This window comes from Sorghum bicolor, chromosome 10, assembly GCF_000003195.3.
Source record: "Sorghum bicolor cultivar BTx623 chromosome 10, Sorghum_bicolor_NCBIv3, whole genome shotgun sequence".
In the NCBI taxonomy this organism is placed as follows: domain Eukaryota; kingdom Viridiplantae; phylum Streptophyta; class Magnoliopsida; order Poales; family Poaceae; genus Sorghum; species Sorghum bicolor.
The window spans coordinates 58743769-58760569 of NC_012879.2; the positions used below are offsets into that span (position 1 = coordinate 58743769).

At 42.0% G+C, this 16801-nt stretch overlaps 2 protein-coding genes across 2 annotated transcripts; both read right to left on the reverse strand.

Moving 5' to 3' along the window:
• Positions 1112–5214, reverse strand: LOC8065136 (U3 small nucleolar ribonucleoprotein protein IMP4). Its single transcript, XM_002438894.2, has 9 exons — positions 5081–5214; positions 4738–4966; positions 4528–4637; positions 4366–4416; positions 4021–4164; positions 3817–3906; positions 1692–1798; positions 1481–1565; positions 1112–1390 (listed from the first exon to the last, which is right to left on the reverse strand). Exons 2-9 carry the CDS (start codon positions 4931–4933, stop codon positions 1292–1294), a joined length of 882 nt encoding a protein of 293 aa, XP_002438939.1. The 5' UTR covers positions 4934–4966; positions 5081–5214; the 3' UTR covers positions 1112–1291.
• On the reverse strand, positions 7837–9448 carry LOC8065137 (homeobox-leucine zipper protein HOX18). Its single transcript, XM_002438895.2, has 3 exons — positions 8888–9448; positions 8625–8704; positions 7837–8504 (listed from the first exon to the last, which is right to left on the reverse strand). Exons 1-3 carry the CDS (start codon positions 9254–9256, stop codon positions 8243–8245), a joined length of 711 nt encoding a protein of 236 aa, XP_002438940.1. The 5' UTR covers positions 9257–9448; the 3' UTR covers positions 7837–8242.

Sequence of the window (16801 nt, forward strand, 5' to 3'; positions counted from 1 at the left end):
CAAAGTACAAATGGCCAACTGTTGGAGATGCTCTAATCATGGACTAACTATGCTTAAAAGATTTGTCTCTCAATTTTCAACCAAACTATGTAATTAGTTTATTTTTATCTATATTTAATATTTCATGCATGTGTCAAAGATTCGATGGAACTAAACAGGGCCTAACCGTGCCATTTGTTTGGACGCATCGGTTCAACTCATCCGTCACGAGGTCGTTCCACAAGCAGGCAAAAGTCACAGACCACCTCATTCTCGTCGAAACCATCAGACGCGCGCATTCTCGGAAGACTCCCCTCTACTAACCAAATACAATCAAAGCATGACTTGAACCTACAAGGAATTTTGATATGCTAGATCAATTCATTACAGATGAAATACTCCATGAACCAAACACGCTGTAAGTTTCCCGTCACATCAAATTTTTAGACGTATGCATAGAGTATTAAATATAGACAAAAATAAAAACTAATTGTACAGTTTGGTCAGAATTGACGAGACAAATCTTTTGAGCCTAGTTAGTCCATAATTGGACAATATTTGTCCAATACAAATGAAAGTGCTGCAATGTCGATTTTCAAAAAAATTTGGAACTAAACAAAGCCCCAATATTTTGTCACCGTGGTCTAGAATTCGTGTAGGGACTACGGAGAAGGGAAGGTCCGGATTTGAGTGACCAAGGTACCAGCTTGTAACGCTAGTTTTAGAGTGGTGGGATATTTATATCCCTTTGCCCTCTCTTTTGTGAGTTGTTGATTCGTAGTGATATAGAAATATTCTAAAGTTAGCAGTTGGGTTTCTTTCCTTCTCAAATTGGTAATTGGGTTTCCTTACTTCTCAAATTGGTATTCCGAGTGGCGAAAATATGTTTCAATGACCTTTGCCAAGAATGAATTGAGAAATAAGATGGATCATAGCCTTTTGTATGATTGTCTAGCCACTTCCGTTGAGAGAGATTGCTCCTGAAAAGGAAATGTCGATTGACGATTCACATACATCCTGATTTGAACTGCAAGTTAATATGTAGGGAATAAACAAGCAGCGATCCAGGGACTTTCCCCGCGCCGATAGATGCTGGGGTAACTATGCATTGGCTGGACGCCCAACACAAATATTTTAGGTGACTCTCAAAGCATAAGTTAATTAAATTAATGATTTCCTCCCCCAAGAATAACTCAGATTTGCGAAGTATGCATATAAGACAAACATGGAGCTAATCACCCTATGAATTAATGTTACTACTACAGCATAAAGTAAAGAAAAGAAATTAAAAAATGCTGTACTGCAGTGGAGTTCAAGCCCCAAGAGTCTTCTGCTTCTTGGCAGTATTGATGTAGGGCCGCAGCACAAACTCGCTTTGCGCTTCATTTTGTTCCACGGTTCCTAGTTTGATCTGGTGGAGAAAAGCAACATGTTAATACTGACCAAAAATTACTTTGCAATGAGAGCCTCTAATAGTGTGTTGATGGAAGAATTATGTCACCTGGTACAGCCGCAACTCAAACCGGGGGCCAACCTCCTTCAGGTCGATCGATTTGGGGCCACCTGGTTTTTCATAGACATGATGCCTTATGACAAAATTAAAGGAGCTGTAAGTCTTCCCATGAAGTGTAAAAAGCATATCGGCAACAAGCGCTCTACATCATAGTCTAGTCACCAAAGAAACTATATTGCATAAATAGTGAAATGCGTACCTGAAAGAGATATAGTCATCTCTGTTAGCAAAAGTAATTATTCGCTTTGAATCTGGCTTTGGCACAGGAAAGAGGTGCTTGAGAATAGTTGCAGTCCTTTCACCAATCTGCAAAGGATGTCAGGTTATTAAACTGTTGTGGTCATGCAGGACACAGCGTTCAATGCTGTCTACAATTCAGAAAACAGGAATATAGCTAATCTACAAGTAGAAAGACAAGCTATATCACTAGTAAAACTCCAAAGAGAGTTTAAGTTGCTACAATCCAATCCATTCTAGAAACTAACCAGGTCACAGAATGGCTCCACTCTCATCAGCCAAACAAAGTGTCTCATGCTAAATCTAACCTTCAGAAGCTATAGTGGACTGAGACTTGTCTTCACAGTAGCATGTACATATCAGGTTAACAATAGTTTTTTATTAAGGAAAAAAAAGATAAGAAAAGCAAAGCATATCAAACCAGTGAAAGTGGAGGTTTTCAGTCTAAGTTATGAATGGATTTAGGTGTCTTTCATGTAATAACATCTCAGGTTAACGAGAAAGACATCATTGCAACCTCCAAAATTAAGAATAAATAGCAAGCACATCACAAGACAAACGACATCACAGCCTCAGAGTGCTGTGGAAATACTAGAATTCATTTCAACTGTGTTTAATTTGGAAAAGAAATTAACAGAAACAAAAGGAATCACCAAACGACCAAAGAATAAGAAAAGCATAGAGTGTGGAGGTTCTCAGTCGAGTTCTGAATGGAATTAGGTGTCTTCCATGCAATAAATACTCAGGTTAACGAGAAAGACATCATTGTAACCTCCATTGTAACAGGGATAGATAGGAAGCACATCCCCAAGTTAACAAGACAAACATTATCACAACCTCGAGTTCCGTGGAAATATTAGGATTCACTGCAACTCTATTTAATTTAGAACAAAAATAACACAAGTCAAACAACATCACAGCCTCAGAGTGCTGTGGAAATACTAGAATTCATTTCAACAGTGTTTAATTTGGAAAAGAAATCAACAGAAATAAAAGGAATCACCAAACGACCAAAGAATAAGAAAAGCATAGAGAGTGGAGGTTCTCAGTCGAGTTATGAATGGAATTAGGTGTCTTCCATGCAATAAATGCTCAGGTTAACGAGAAAGACATCATTGTAACCTCCATTGTAACAGGTATAGATAGGAAGCACATCCCCAAGTTAACAAGATAAACATTATCACAACCTCGAGTTCCGTGGAAATATTAGGATTCACTGCAACTCTATTTAATTTAAAACAAAAATAAATAGAGCCACCAAACAACCAAAGAGAGAAGTTAAACATAGAAGACTACTCAAGGTGGAGGCTCTGCCTTGAGCTATGAATGGACCTGTCTTTCATCGAACAAACATGTATCATGTTACGAGAACACATCATTGCCTCCCAACATTGTAAAATAGGCGTGCACATGGTGGATGCTAGGCAAAAAAAGCGAATGAAAATACTGTCACAAACAAATCACAACACCCTCAATTTGTTATATCTTTAGAATCAATGCTGCTCAGCTAGTCTTTGAATGGATATATTCTATCCGCATAGTATATCTCAGGTTAACGAGAAGTCCATCATGGCAGCCACACAAGGTAGTGAGAAAAGTATAAAGTGTAGTGTGAACACTTGTTTACATTCAAAATTTTGTTTGATGTGAGCAGCAGTATATTTTGGATCGGAACTATAGTTAAATCAAACAATGTGTAGATAGGAAAATGAAATAAAACAGTGAACTTGAGTGGAAACAGCAGGAGAAGCAGAAAATTTCCAACAATTCTTTAATAATGAGTATGTGTACGAGGGAGAGCAGTTCTTGAAAAAGCTATCAGACTGGAAAGAAACATCACGGGAGCCTCCAGTTCCTAATAACAGACAAGGAATAAGGTATAAACAAAAAACAACTGTCCCCCATCCCCCCACCCACAGCACGCACGCACACACATTCTTCAGCATTTTCATCCCAACAACTCAAGTTGCTTACCTTTCAAGCAAATATGGTGAACAAGAACAAGACACTACGACAACAAAGATAAGGCATGAGGGCAAGCAAACTAAAAATAACTGTTCACATGTTACAATGCAAGTATGATCCACCTGAGTTGAGAAGTTGTCCAGTATTAAATGGGGGTAAGCTTCTGACATTTTGCCCATTGTCTTCCTGTCCTTGATATCATGACGTGTCACCTGCACACAACACCAAAACCTCAGATACAACCAAGTGTGGGCAATCATTGTGTAAACTTGTGCTCGGCACAAGCCCAGAATATGTATACTTCAAAAAACGTTAAGCACACTTACCACATTGAGCAACCCAAAGTATGCAGTTGGACCATGAGGTAGATGCGAGACAATCAAACCATCAGGTTGACCACGGTGTTCATGGACCAAAATAAGATCTGTTATATCATGGGAGCGGCAGGACTCGACAATTTCTGATATGACCTGCCAAAAATACAGATGAGTGAAGAACAAGAACCAAGGCAACAAAATACTAAAGCGTGACGAATTTTGCACGACAATATGTTCACTACATAAACATCATGGACAACCAGTTTTAATTTATTGCAAAGGATACATAGCAAGTACTATATGTGGCTGAAACAAAAAGAACATGGCATTCTATAAAGGGCTGCCACACTATACCTGACCACCACGGTTCATTCTTTGTGAGTTTGGGAAGACAACCTTGAGCTCCTGGTCATAGCAAAAGAACCAGAGAGGTGGGTTTAGCTGAATTCCTGAGTGTAATGCATCATTTGAACCCATGGAAAGGGGAAATCATCTAAAAACTCCCATCAAGCATACCTTGACAAACTGAGTTAGGGGCGCGCTGGGATTGCGAGACGTGGTCAAGAGTATCTTGGGCTCCCGAACGGTGGCAGTGGCGTACTCGTTGTCAACGATGCTCTTCGGAACTAGTAAACGAACACATCATTAGCCAGGCACAAACGATGCAAACACACCACTCCCTACCGCAAATGGAGTAAAGAGGGGGGATACGGCACCAGCGCGCACCTTGACGCTCCTGGTCCTCGAGGTCGATCTGCCTCCGCAGGTCGTGCTCCTCGTTGCGGAGCTCGGTGGGGATGGGCTTGCCCTCCTCGAGCGCCGCCCGGATGCGGCGCTTCTTCTCGAAGAGCGCCCGCTGGGGGCCCTCGAGGCTCTTGGTGTACAGGTACTCCCGACGCTGACGTATATTCCGCCGTAGCATCTTCGCTTCCCTCCTCCTCTTCCAAGCTCGGATCTTTTTTGCAAAAAAGTCAGAAGTTAATAAGCATGAAATCGCCAAATAGCTTGGGGTTAGAGTTTGGGAGCTCTGTTTCGCACAACATACAAGGAAGAGAAGGGGTGGGGATACCTAGTGGGCGCTCTTCGCCGGCGAAGGACTCGGCACCTGGCGTAGGGCGGCGGCGGCGGCGGCGGTGGCGGGGGCTAGGGAGAGCGAGCGCTGGCGGCTGGCACTGGGACTCTGGGGTCAGTGGCGGATGCAGGTCGCGGTTCGGAGTATATATCCGCTTGGTTGTAGTTGGGCCTTTAATGGGCCCTGACCTTCCAAGTTGTGGGTTAGCGGGAAACGGGAACGGAGAACAGGAAGCATCGCACGAGACGAGGATAGGGATAAAAGCCTTCTGCCGTCAACTGTTTTTTTTTAAAAAAAAAAGATACGTTTTTTCTCTCTTTCCCTTTTTATTATTCTTCTTATTTTTTACTCCATTAATTCATTTTAAATTAGAAGACATTTTATTTTTTCTAGAAATACAATATATCTAGAAAAAATAAAACATCTTACCATTTGAAACAGAGAGATGAAAAACATATACTATACATGGCCATCCTGTCGTGTCGGCACGACACGCAGGCACACCGTGCCGTGCCGACACGGCACTACAGCGTGCCGGCCGTGCCGTGCCTGACCGTGCCATGGTCCAGGTCATCGGCCCACAGCACGGCACATGGGCCGGATTTTCCGTGCCGTGCCGCCCATGAGCCATGGCCATTTTGACCGTGCCATGCTGGTACACCGGAGGAGGAGGACTGGAGGAGGAGGGAAGGCCGGACCGCCGGAAAGGGAAAGGAGGTAGGAGAGGGAGAACGAGCGGGCGGCGAGGTGTCGAGGTCACCAGAGCAGGGGCAGGGCCGACCGGCCGGCGAGCTCAAAGCGAACGGCGGCGGGCCAGCGGCGGATTGGATCAGCTCTGACTGAGTGAGTGAGTCAGGGAGAGCGAGAGCCGAGACCGAGAGGCGAGAGCTGCGGCTGCGGGGGTGGGGGAATGAATTAGGGTTAGCCGGTTAGGGTTGGTGGAGGCTTTTATATGGCGAGCGAGGCGAGGGTGGGATGGGGTGCTGGCCGGCCGTGCCGTCCACCGTGCCGGCCCTCTGGTCGTGTCGTGCTCGTGCCGTGTCATGGGACAGGCCGACGGCCCATGCACTGCACTAGCCTTCGTGCCGTGCCGGCACGGGCACGGTGTCTGCCGTGCCGTGCGGCCCATGGGCCATGCTAAAAGGCCGTGCTACGTGTTGTGCCGCCGGCCCACGGGCTGTCTGGAAATCTATAACATATACTCCCCCATCCTTACAAAGGAAGTCATTTTGGATAAGGTTTGGGTTAAATATTAAAAATATAAATCATGAATAACTTTTAAATTATTGAGTTTAGATTTTGTCTTCAAAAATGCTTTCATAAATATATATATACCACTTTCTCATAAATAATTTTATTAGAACAAGGAGTCAAAGTTAGAATTTGGAGGTCGTGTCGCTATCCTAAACGACTTTCTTTGTGAGTGCGGAGGGAGTACATTCTAGCATCTTTTGTAAAAGCTATGGGTGTGTTTGGTTCCTATCTCGTGGAAGCCTGGATTAGAATGGGTGTGTTTGGTTCCTGACTTGGCTTGCGCATAGAATCACCTTATATTTTTCATGGTGACCGGCCTATTGCACATTCTATCATACACTTGGGAGGGGCATCACCAGTGACGAGCTTGCCTCTAACGTCCAGTGCTCTAGTTCTTGCGGTGCGGGGCAGCCCTCTTGTCCTGAGGTGTCCTGGTGGGGTGTCGGTGGCTAAGGGGAGAGGAGGAGCAAGGAGCCCTAGAGGAAGTACTTGTCGGTCCCGGTGGCTGAGAGAAGAGACCTAGCAGGTGGATGAGGGAAGAGGGAGGAGTTCGTGTGGTGGTGGAGTATGGTCGGAGCTTCACCGTATCAGTGGTGGCCGCGAGAGCACGAACCGAAGCTCACATGCCAGCGGAGATCCGATGAGAGCTTGGTGGGGATGGTGGCCGATGGCGAAGATCTAGGTTGACCTTGTCAAAGCTCGTGTGATGGTGGGAGGAGCGTTGGTCGGTGGGAGCATGGTACGAAGCTCTCATGGGGGGTGCCCGGAGCTCTCGTGGTCCTCATCTGTTGGGGGGGGGGGGGCGACGCCAATCCACAGCGATTGCTAGCAAAGCCAGGCCTTATGAAAACGGGTCCTAATTTCATTTTTTCGGAACCAAGCCCAGCAGTGTACGGCGACCAGGTCTTAGCCAGGCGAAAGTCCAACTACAGGTAACCAAACGAGCCCAGATTAGCTCCAGCAGACTTGACTAGAGTTTGAACACATGACACCCAACTAAATAAACACATCCTATATTTTTTTTTGATGAAATACACATCCTATATTACTTCATCCATTTAAAACTATAACACATTTTGACTTTTCTAAATAAGTTTTTACTTTGTACAGTATTTAGATATATATTAACATTTTATAATTTAGAAGCGAGGGAGTATATATGTAGTATATTTCTTGCAACGCATTTTCCCCGAAACTGAAAACGAAGTTTGCACCGTTTCTGGACGTGGATAGAAAGGTAACAGTAACAGGTAACGACAATCAACAGTTGACTCCCCAGGGGCTACCGTACGGGCCGTAGTACTTCCAAAGTACTAATGGTACACATGATAAGAGCTCTTGCAAGTGGGCAGATGAGCACTGCTACACTGCTTTGCTATGCATACAGAAGTAATAAGGATCAAAGGACGCAGACAGAAAACAAATTAAAATACCCAACAAATCAAAAATTTCTATGTTCATTCCCATCCCACATTCCAAGAACTAGTGAAGATCGATCATCAGACAGAACGGTTATTACTTATTAGTAGCATATATAGCTAATATATAACGCAACATAACAAAATAAACAAATTAACAAACAATCGGCGTGACTACATAATTGGTGCTAGCTAGACTGCTAGATGATGATCTTCGAGTTTATACTAAAACTCAAATCGATCGTAACTGATTACAACCATATTGCAGACTCTCAATAATCTGAGAACATTTCTAGCTAATATAGGGGCTAGCTTGCATGCTACAACAACATGCAGTATTAGTGGCATATACCAAAGTTATTAGTGGCATGCATGTCATGCACACTTATATCTACATAAATAAATCAGGCATGCATGAAAGCCCGAAACTAAACCATTCTGCTCAAAGGATCAAATCTCAACTGCCGATCTGAACCGAGCTAGCATATCAGGAGGAGTAGCTGGTGGAGCTCTTGCCGCTTGTCTCGCCGCCGCCGCTCGTCACGGTGACCTTGTCGCAGGACGGGCAGATGGCGCTCGCCATGGCCGTGGCCGGCGCCGGGAACGACTGGACGTAGAGCCCAGCCGCCGCCGCCGCCGACCGCTGCAGCTGCGCGAGCTCCAGCCTCAGCCGCTGGTTCTCTCCCGTCAGGCTCTCGCAGCAGCGCTTCAGTATCTCGCAGTCCACCTCCGTTTGCTTCAGCTTTGTTCTGATGAAAACATCATATTTTTGCACAACAAAGTTCAGAACATGCGAGCGGCCGCCATTGCAGACTAATTTTATACGTATATATACATATATGTATGTATATGCTACTCTTCATATATACCTTGCCCTCCTATTCTGGAACCACACTTCCACCTGTCTTGTGCTTAGATTCACCTGCCGCGCGAGCTCCTGCTTCTGAGCCTGTCCAAACATGCATGAAACGATCTTTTCGTCAGTTTCTACTAGACACATGAGCATGGTATAAAAACAAAAAATCCATATGTGCAGAGACGAACAATATATAATTCAGATTCTAGTACTAGCTAGCTAATATGACAAAAATCCATATGTGCAGACATGAACAATATACTGAAGGATGCATACGTGGGAGAGTATGTTGTGGGCGCGGAAGGTGTCTTCGAGCAGCGTGGACTGCTCCTTGGTGAGCCGGAGCTTCTTCCTCGCGCCCGCGCCGACAGCAACGTCGTCGTCACTGGGGCTCGGACCGCCATGCGACGACTGCCCATCGTCGTCGGTGATGGTCGTCTTCGACCTCTTCCGTGCACCTTTCTCCGCTTTCTTGCTCGCGGTCGCGGCAGCTTCTTCCTTGACACTCCGCGGGAACAGCATCAGGTCGAACTGCACCGGCGCCGGTGACCGGCTCCGCTTCATCAGATCGCCGCCGCCTATCCCCAGGCCAAGCCATGACTTCCCGAACCCCTCTTCCTCCATGGCACGAGTGCTATACGACATGGCGCAGGGGGAGGTTGAGACACGTAGCTCTAGGCTAGCCCTAGCACCACCGCGCTTGATGAAGAGGAAGATGGTGGATCGGAGAAGAGAAGAAGACGCCTGCTGCTGCTGGGTCAAGGCCGGAGTAGAGTAGTAGTACTAGACTTGGACTAGTAAGCAAGTAGCCGGCCGGCGTGTGAAGGCTTTTGCCTTGTTGCTTTATAGGCGCAGGTGGCGGCCGGGAGACTAGCTCGCTCGCTCCTGCTCCTCGTCCTACCTGCGATTGCGAAGCGAAACGGCAGAGGAGGACAAAGTCAGTTTCGTGTGTGGATTGAAGAAGACAGGATTAGTGAGAGGTTACTAATCCTAATTAAAGCGAGAGTGGACGTTTATATTTGAACGCAGAGATGGATTTGCAGGAAGGTAAATGTTCCGATTGGACTGGCCGGCCACTGATGAGACGACGCATGGAAAGGCAGCCGGTTAAGACCAGGAGGGCCGTTTCCTGGTCGCCCGCGAATCAGATGCAGCCATCGATGGTTCCTGAAACTGACGACATTTTAAGAGGATCATCATGTCGCTGATGGGTAATAATTCTGGACAACAGTAGTTAAAAGCTAGCTCTAGCCTCCCTCTGGTCGTACGCATGTACCCTTGTTTTTATCTCCGTGGAAAAACTGTGCACTCGGTAATAATTTCGTTGCCTTGTGATGAAACTCGGGTACACCACAGTAGTTGTGTGCGTCGGAAGGAGAGAAACGTACGAAAGCCCGTGCTGAGAGTGTAAAGCTAGAGTCTAGTAAGGGCACTCACAATGCAAACTCTATCATAGAGTCTAAAGTTAGTTATTACCTCGAACAATGTGGACTTGGAGTCTAAATAAGACTTGGAGTCTTATTTTTTCTACCTCTTTCTTCAATAAATATGCTGCCACATCAACAAAATACAATAAATAATATGTAATTAATTGTCTTGGACTCTATGATAGAGTCTTGCATTGTGAGTGCCCTAACAGATCACTAACAGTACCCTACTGGTGCTAGTACTCGTGAAACTAATGTTTAGATCCAAAAATTTTTGGAATTTTGACACTATAGCAATTTCATTTTTATTTGACAAACATTGTTCAATCATGAAGTAAACTAGGCTTAAAAGATTCGTCTCGCGATTTACGGGCAAACTGTGCAATTACTTTTTGTTTTCATCTATATTTAATACTTTATACATGTGTCGCAAGATTTGATGTAACGGAAAATCTTGAAAAGTTTTTTGTTTTTGAGTGAACTATAAACAAGGCCAAACGAACCCCGGCGCTGGTAACAGTTTGTTCAAGTGCAACGCACTGCATGACGTGCATGCATCATGCATGCATGCTTGCCCCACCTCTAGTAGTAGTCTCTTGGTTGGCCCTCGAGGCAAAAATCAAGTTCAGCGTATGCATGCATGCATTATAAGTCTCGCTTAATTAGGTGTATGTACGTGCATGAGGGTGAAGAATCCACAACTAGTCTAGATACACATAAATGTACACGCATCGCTACAGAAAGTACATATGGAACATGCAATCATTATCCAAAAATTATCAACGTTTTCTGAAGCATGCATGAATAATATGTTAACCGATCAAAAGTCAGAGGCTCCAGAACACAAAAGTCAGAAAAGGCTATCAATGGCAATTTTTGCACCAGTTGTTCCTGCGACATTCGTACTTCTGTACTTCTCCGTAGCTGGATATGTACAGTAGCAGTCTGGAACAAAACAAGATAAGGCCTTGTTTAGTTCCACCTTAAAATTTTAAACAAAATTCAAGATTTCCTATTACATCAAATCTTGTGTCATATGCATGGAGTATTAAATCTAGACGAAAACAAAAACTAATTGCACAGTTTGTCTGTAAATCACGAGATGAATCTTTTGAGTCTAATTAATTCATGATTGAATAATGTTTGTCAAATAAAAACGAAAATGCTACAGGACCGAAATCCAAAAAATTTTCAGAACTAAGACCTTGTTTAATTCCAAAAAATTTTGTAAAATTTTTTAAATTCCCCGTCACATCGAATTTTAGACGCATGCATAGAGTATTAAATATAGACGAAAATAAAAATTAATTGCACAGTTTGGTCGGAATTGACGAGACGAAACTTTTAAGCCCTAATTAGTTCATGATTGGACAATATTTGTCAAATACAAACGAAAGTGCTACAGTATCGATTTCCCAAAAATTTTTGAAACTAAACAAGGCCTAAGTGATTTTTGCACCAATTCCCGACTGTTGTAGCACTTTCGTTTGTTTGTGGCAAATATTATCCAATCATAGACTAACTAGGATCAAAAGATTCGTCTCGCGATTTACAGGTAAACTGCGTAATTAGTTTTTGTTTTCTTCTATATTTAATGCTTCATGCATGTGCCGCAAGATTCGATGTGACGGAGAATCTTGAAAAATTTTAGGAACTCAACAAGGCCGCTGAAATCTGATCAGCAGACAGCAGCACACGCGTATACACCCGATCGAAATCAATCACGCAACGCAAACCAAAACAACTTCAATGATAATAATCCACCATGATGCATGCACTGTAGATCTACCTCGACACAATATGCTCTAGACAAAATCTCTTAAATGATCTCAAGACGTACTTTTTTAAAATTTTAGTGCAAATGGCTACTGAAGTCTGATCGTGTTCTCAGACAAACGCTAGCTCTGTCGCTCCCAAACGTCCGATTTCAGACCAATGGAAGGATGGCTGCCTGACCGACAAGTTACGACCTGCCATGGCTGACGGCTCAATCTAAACAAAATCTTGGATCACTTGTTTTTACCGCCTTACTGCAGCATATAGTGGAGGTGGTTGAGATCTTCTCCCATCATTTGGTCCAAAAACCATGCATGTGTGGTCAAAAAGGAAGGGTGCTTTAACCTTGATGGAGAAGCTTTCTGATCGATATATGCTCTACTTTAAATTTCTCACATGATAATACGTGCTGATTAGGACAGGTTCGTCCGATGTTCTTCAGTGTTTCGCATGATAGTATATTTCGTTAATTGGACTGAATCATTCAAAGACATGGGTCGCCTGATTAATTCAGCGATTCGTACGTACATCCCAGTCGAATCAATGAGTTCCCTTTGAAGAGAGTAGCCACTAGCCACCAGCAGCAGCCACCAAATCTGTCGACGAGGTCTTCTTTTAACCTGCTCCACGTACTACTACAGCTTCTTTTGTGCTTTCTTGCATTTGGAAAGGCAATATTACAGTCTAGCTGGATCTGGTTTTCAAACTGCCCGGCCGGCGGCTGATCCACATAATTCTCCTGCGCATACAAGTGAACAGTACTGGATTTTTTTTTTTTTGAAACGAGTGAACAGTACTGGATTGTATTATAGTATATTTGCTACACTCACCATGTGCATATATGTCACTTCTTTTTTCCACGGAAAAGAGGGAGGACCTGTGCCCAATCTAGGTCTTGTTTAGTTTCCAAGAAATTTTACAAAATTTTCTAGATTTCATATCACATCGAATCTTGCGGCACATGCATGGAGCATTAAATATTAATTAAATAAATAACTAATTGTATGGTTTGTCTGTAATTTGTGAGACGAATCTTTTGAGCATAGTTAGTCTATGATTGAACAATATTTGTCAAATACAAATGAAAGTACTATAGTGCCCATTCTGCAAAAAAAATTGCAACTAAACAAGGCCCTAATTTGTACCTTAAAAAGGGTGTTGATATTACCAAGGATAACCTAGGGAGGAGGAGTTGGTTTGGTAGTAAAACATGTTGTTTCTAGTCATGAAGAATCTATTCAACACACCTCCTTTCTAAATGTCATGCAAAATTTCTTTGTCGCATGTTGATTCTTTACTCTTGGAATTAGACCGAGGATGAATTTAAATGATTTATATAACCATTAGAGATTGACATGTGCTTCTACAATGTGTTGGACCAATGGCTACCAAGAATTGACATTATTTTTGACAAACAGTAACGACCAAAATATTATCTACGGATTTCATTTAAGGGGACGTTTTGGCTACGGCACCGGACGCCATTGCGGGGACTCGAAGATAACTAGGAACTGCAGGTTTTTGCTTTCAGGCCTTGTTTAGTTCCCACAATTTTTAAAGATTCAACATCACATCAAATCTTACGGCACATGCATGGAGCACTAAATATAAATAAAAAAGATAACTAATTGTATAGTTTACCTGTAATTTACGAGATGAATCTTTTGAGCCTAGTTAGTATATGATTGGACAATAATTGTCAATAAAAACGAAAGTGCTACGGTAGCCAAATCTAAAAATTTTCGCGAACTAAACAAGGCCTTAATTTGAAACTTGGAGTCAATAATTATGCAACTTTTTTGCATCATATGGTAGTTGTTTTTTTCTGCATTGGTCAATAAAGTATAACTCATTTTCATATTGCTTTTATAGCTATTGTGAGTGAGTTCTGTTCCTGCAGCTATCTCCTTTGTAATTAATAATTTAATTTGGATATATGGTTTATCGTTAATGGGTTGAAACCAGAGTAATGCAAGGTTTACACCGCCACCACTATAGAGATCCATGCCAGAGCCACCTTGATGCTCTTGTGTATTGTCCTTCTCCTGGCCCGGGTGGACGACATATATCTACATTTGGAATATGTCCTCCACCCTCTCGTCATTGTGAGAAGGACACTTGATCCGTGTCGTGATCAACTTATGCTAAAAAGAAGTGTGTTTATGTGGCATGTGAATCGAACAACAGCAGCATATGAATGTATTCTTTACGTTCTTCGAGAAAAAAATGCAATGACGACGATGGTTTTATATATTAGATACTAGATATGGGGATTGCATTTGGCATCCTATATATGTGTATATATATGTGGAATGTGCCAAGCTGAATTATTCAAGGGCTACGAAGATCCTGAGAAGATTCTTCTCCCGGTAATACGAACAAAAGCAGCAATTTGTTTAAGAGAATCCCAGCAATTCTAGCGCGCACCATCGATATCCTCGGGAAGAAACAGCGATGTGTCTCTCTTTTTCTGTGTTTTTTTTTCTGTCATACGTATAAGTAAGGTAGATCGTGTTATCTAACACGTTTATTAACAACAACAAGTAATTAATCGAGCAGCAAGAAGCATGGTCGTATGTCTAGTCAGAAGAATTCAACTCCTAATGTTGCCATGTCATCTCCTAGGAACCAGCCTACGTATGAAACGGTCTCTCACTCATTCCATCTCGATCGATCGGCTAATGTCGTGACATAGTATCAGTCATTTCATGGTCCATATATACCTTCATCAGCATGGTCCACAAATTATGTTTCTTTTTCCGAGACAAATCACAAAGCCAACCACGCACGAAATCATCAGATCATATTTGCTGTCTTCCGAGAAGCTTCAGGTTCGTGAGAGAGACCGTTCCTACCGTTGCATGCGTGCGGCTTTTGTATATATGTTCGTTTCATTCGTCTGGGAGGAGGGACGGCAACTGATGAGACGCTAGAATCGATCGACCGTGTACCGTGCTGCGTTGCACCTTCAACCACCCCACGTGCCTTGTATTAATAAACCAAAATGTCATGACCGACTAACAATCAGTGCAGGTTTTGACTGGGACTGATCCATACCTTTCTCTCCGACTCAGCTGCGAACGTAAGCATTGATGTGTGTGTATGGATCTACTAGTCACGGTTCATTGACCGGGGGCGAGATATATTAGGGGTGTTCGATCATCTCATAACCTCACAACTAGCGCATAAGATAATATCAAAATCTAATTATTATGAAAACATATTTTATTTTTAATCTAATCATACTTATTATTGCACATCATAAATATGAAGGTTTGACTTTTTTTAAAAAAATGTGAATGGGTGTATTTAGTTCATCATATAATACAAAATGCAAAATACAAACTACTTTGGAACGATGAAATGCAAAATGCCGAAATTTTCATCAAAAAAGCAAAATTTATTGTTCTCATTAGAGCCTCGAGGTCAAAATCTAAAATTGAGAATAGTGACATTTTTGCCAAAAATTTTGGATGATGTTAAGTTCCATTATATAAAATGATGAACCAAAATCCAAAATTATTTAGGATAAAAGAGAAACTAAATACCCCCTATGTTTTTTTCCAACACGCGAGGAAGCTATTTGTATAACCCTAGCGGCAGCAGCAATCGGCAGAACTGAGATCGAAGAAAGAATCACATGGTTCCCAACAAATACAAACCACAACGGGATGGACGCCTCCCCTTATCTCCCAGCGTCCATTTCGCATTAAGATTCATGCTGGAGTGCTCTAAAAGTTATGCCCTAGTGTTTTAAAATCTGAGTTGAAGTGCTTTTTTTACCTACACAAATCACAAAATAAAATGAACGATAGGATAAAAGTTGCACGCCCACCCTATTGTGGAAACTGCAAGTTGGTTCATTCTCACTGAACACGTGGCTTGACCATGTTGTTTTTTTCAGGAAGGTGAAGCCCCCAATAATGTTTGGTTATTAGTCATATTTTGCTACATACCACCTTAAATTGATTTGATTAAATTGGCAAGCGTTTAGTTGCCATTTAAATTTAGACATGACGATTCTATTATGCTCCACGTGTCATAGAGTAAAAAAAATATAGCAAAATTTTCTTAGACATGCCTAAAGTGTGGCTTCAAACTCTCTAGCCAAATGTTTGTGGTTTGTCATGTTTTGTCTAACGTTAGCTGTGACAAACAATATCAGAAGAAGGAAGTAGGAACCAAACGGCCCATTGGCGGAGCCAAGGGGGAGGGGGGGCTGGCAGGGGCCGTGCCCCCCTAACATGTGTCAACAAATTTTTTTAGTAATATAAATTTAAGATTTTTATTTATGTTAAGAGAGAAATATAACAATTTTTGTCATATATACTTATTAATATCCTCAAGATAATAGGATCGTACTCCCTCCATTCTAGAGTAATTTCAAGAATTTTGTAGAGTCAAAACATCCTAAATTTTGACCAAATTTATAAAATAAGATAATAACTTTTATTAATTATTATGTTTTCGCAGTATATCATTTGACGACATAAATCTTTATAATTTTTTCCTATAGTTTTGGTCAAACTTGAGATATTTTGACTTTCCAAGATTTTTAAAATGATTTATAATTTGGAATGGAGGAAGTACAAAACATAACTAGATAATACTATGAGACACGTTAGAAAAACTGAGATGCAGATCTTAAGGTTTATAAAATTATATCAAACTTGTTGTTAAGGGTTTATCGTCTGTCACCGAAAGAAAACACATTTGATCCTAAATACATACAGAAAATGTGAGCACATATGTTAAATTGATGACTTGAGTCAGCTCCGCGAACGCCAATGCCTTGTTTAGTTTGTCAAGGGAAAATTTCGCGACACTATATTATTTTTATTTGTTTATGGTAATTATTGTCTAATCATGGATAATTAGGTTCAAAAGATTCATATCGTTAATTTCGACCAAACTGTATAATTAGTTTTTATTTTCGTCTACATTTAATACTCTATGTATACGTCTAAAGATTTGATGTGACAAGAAA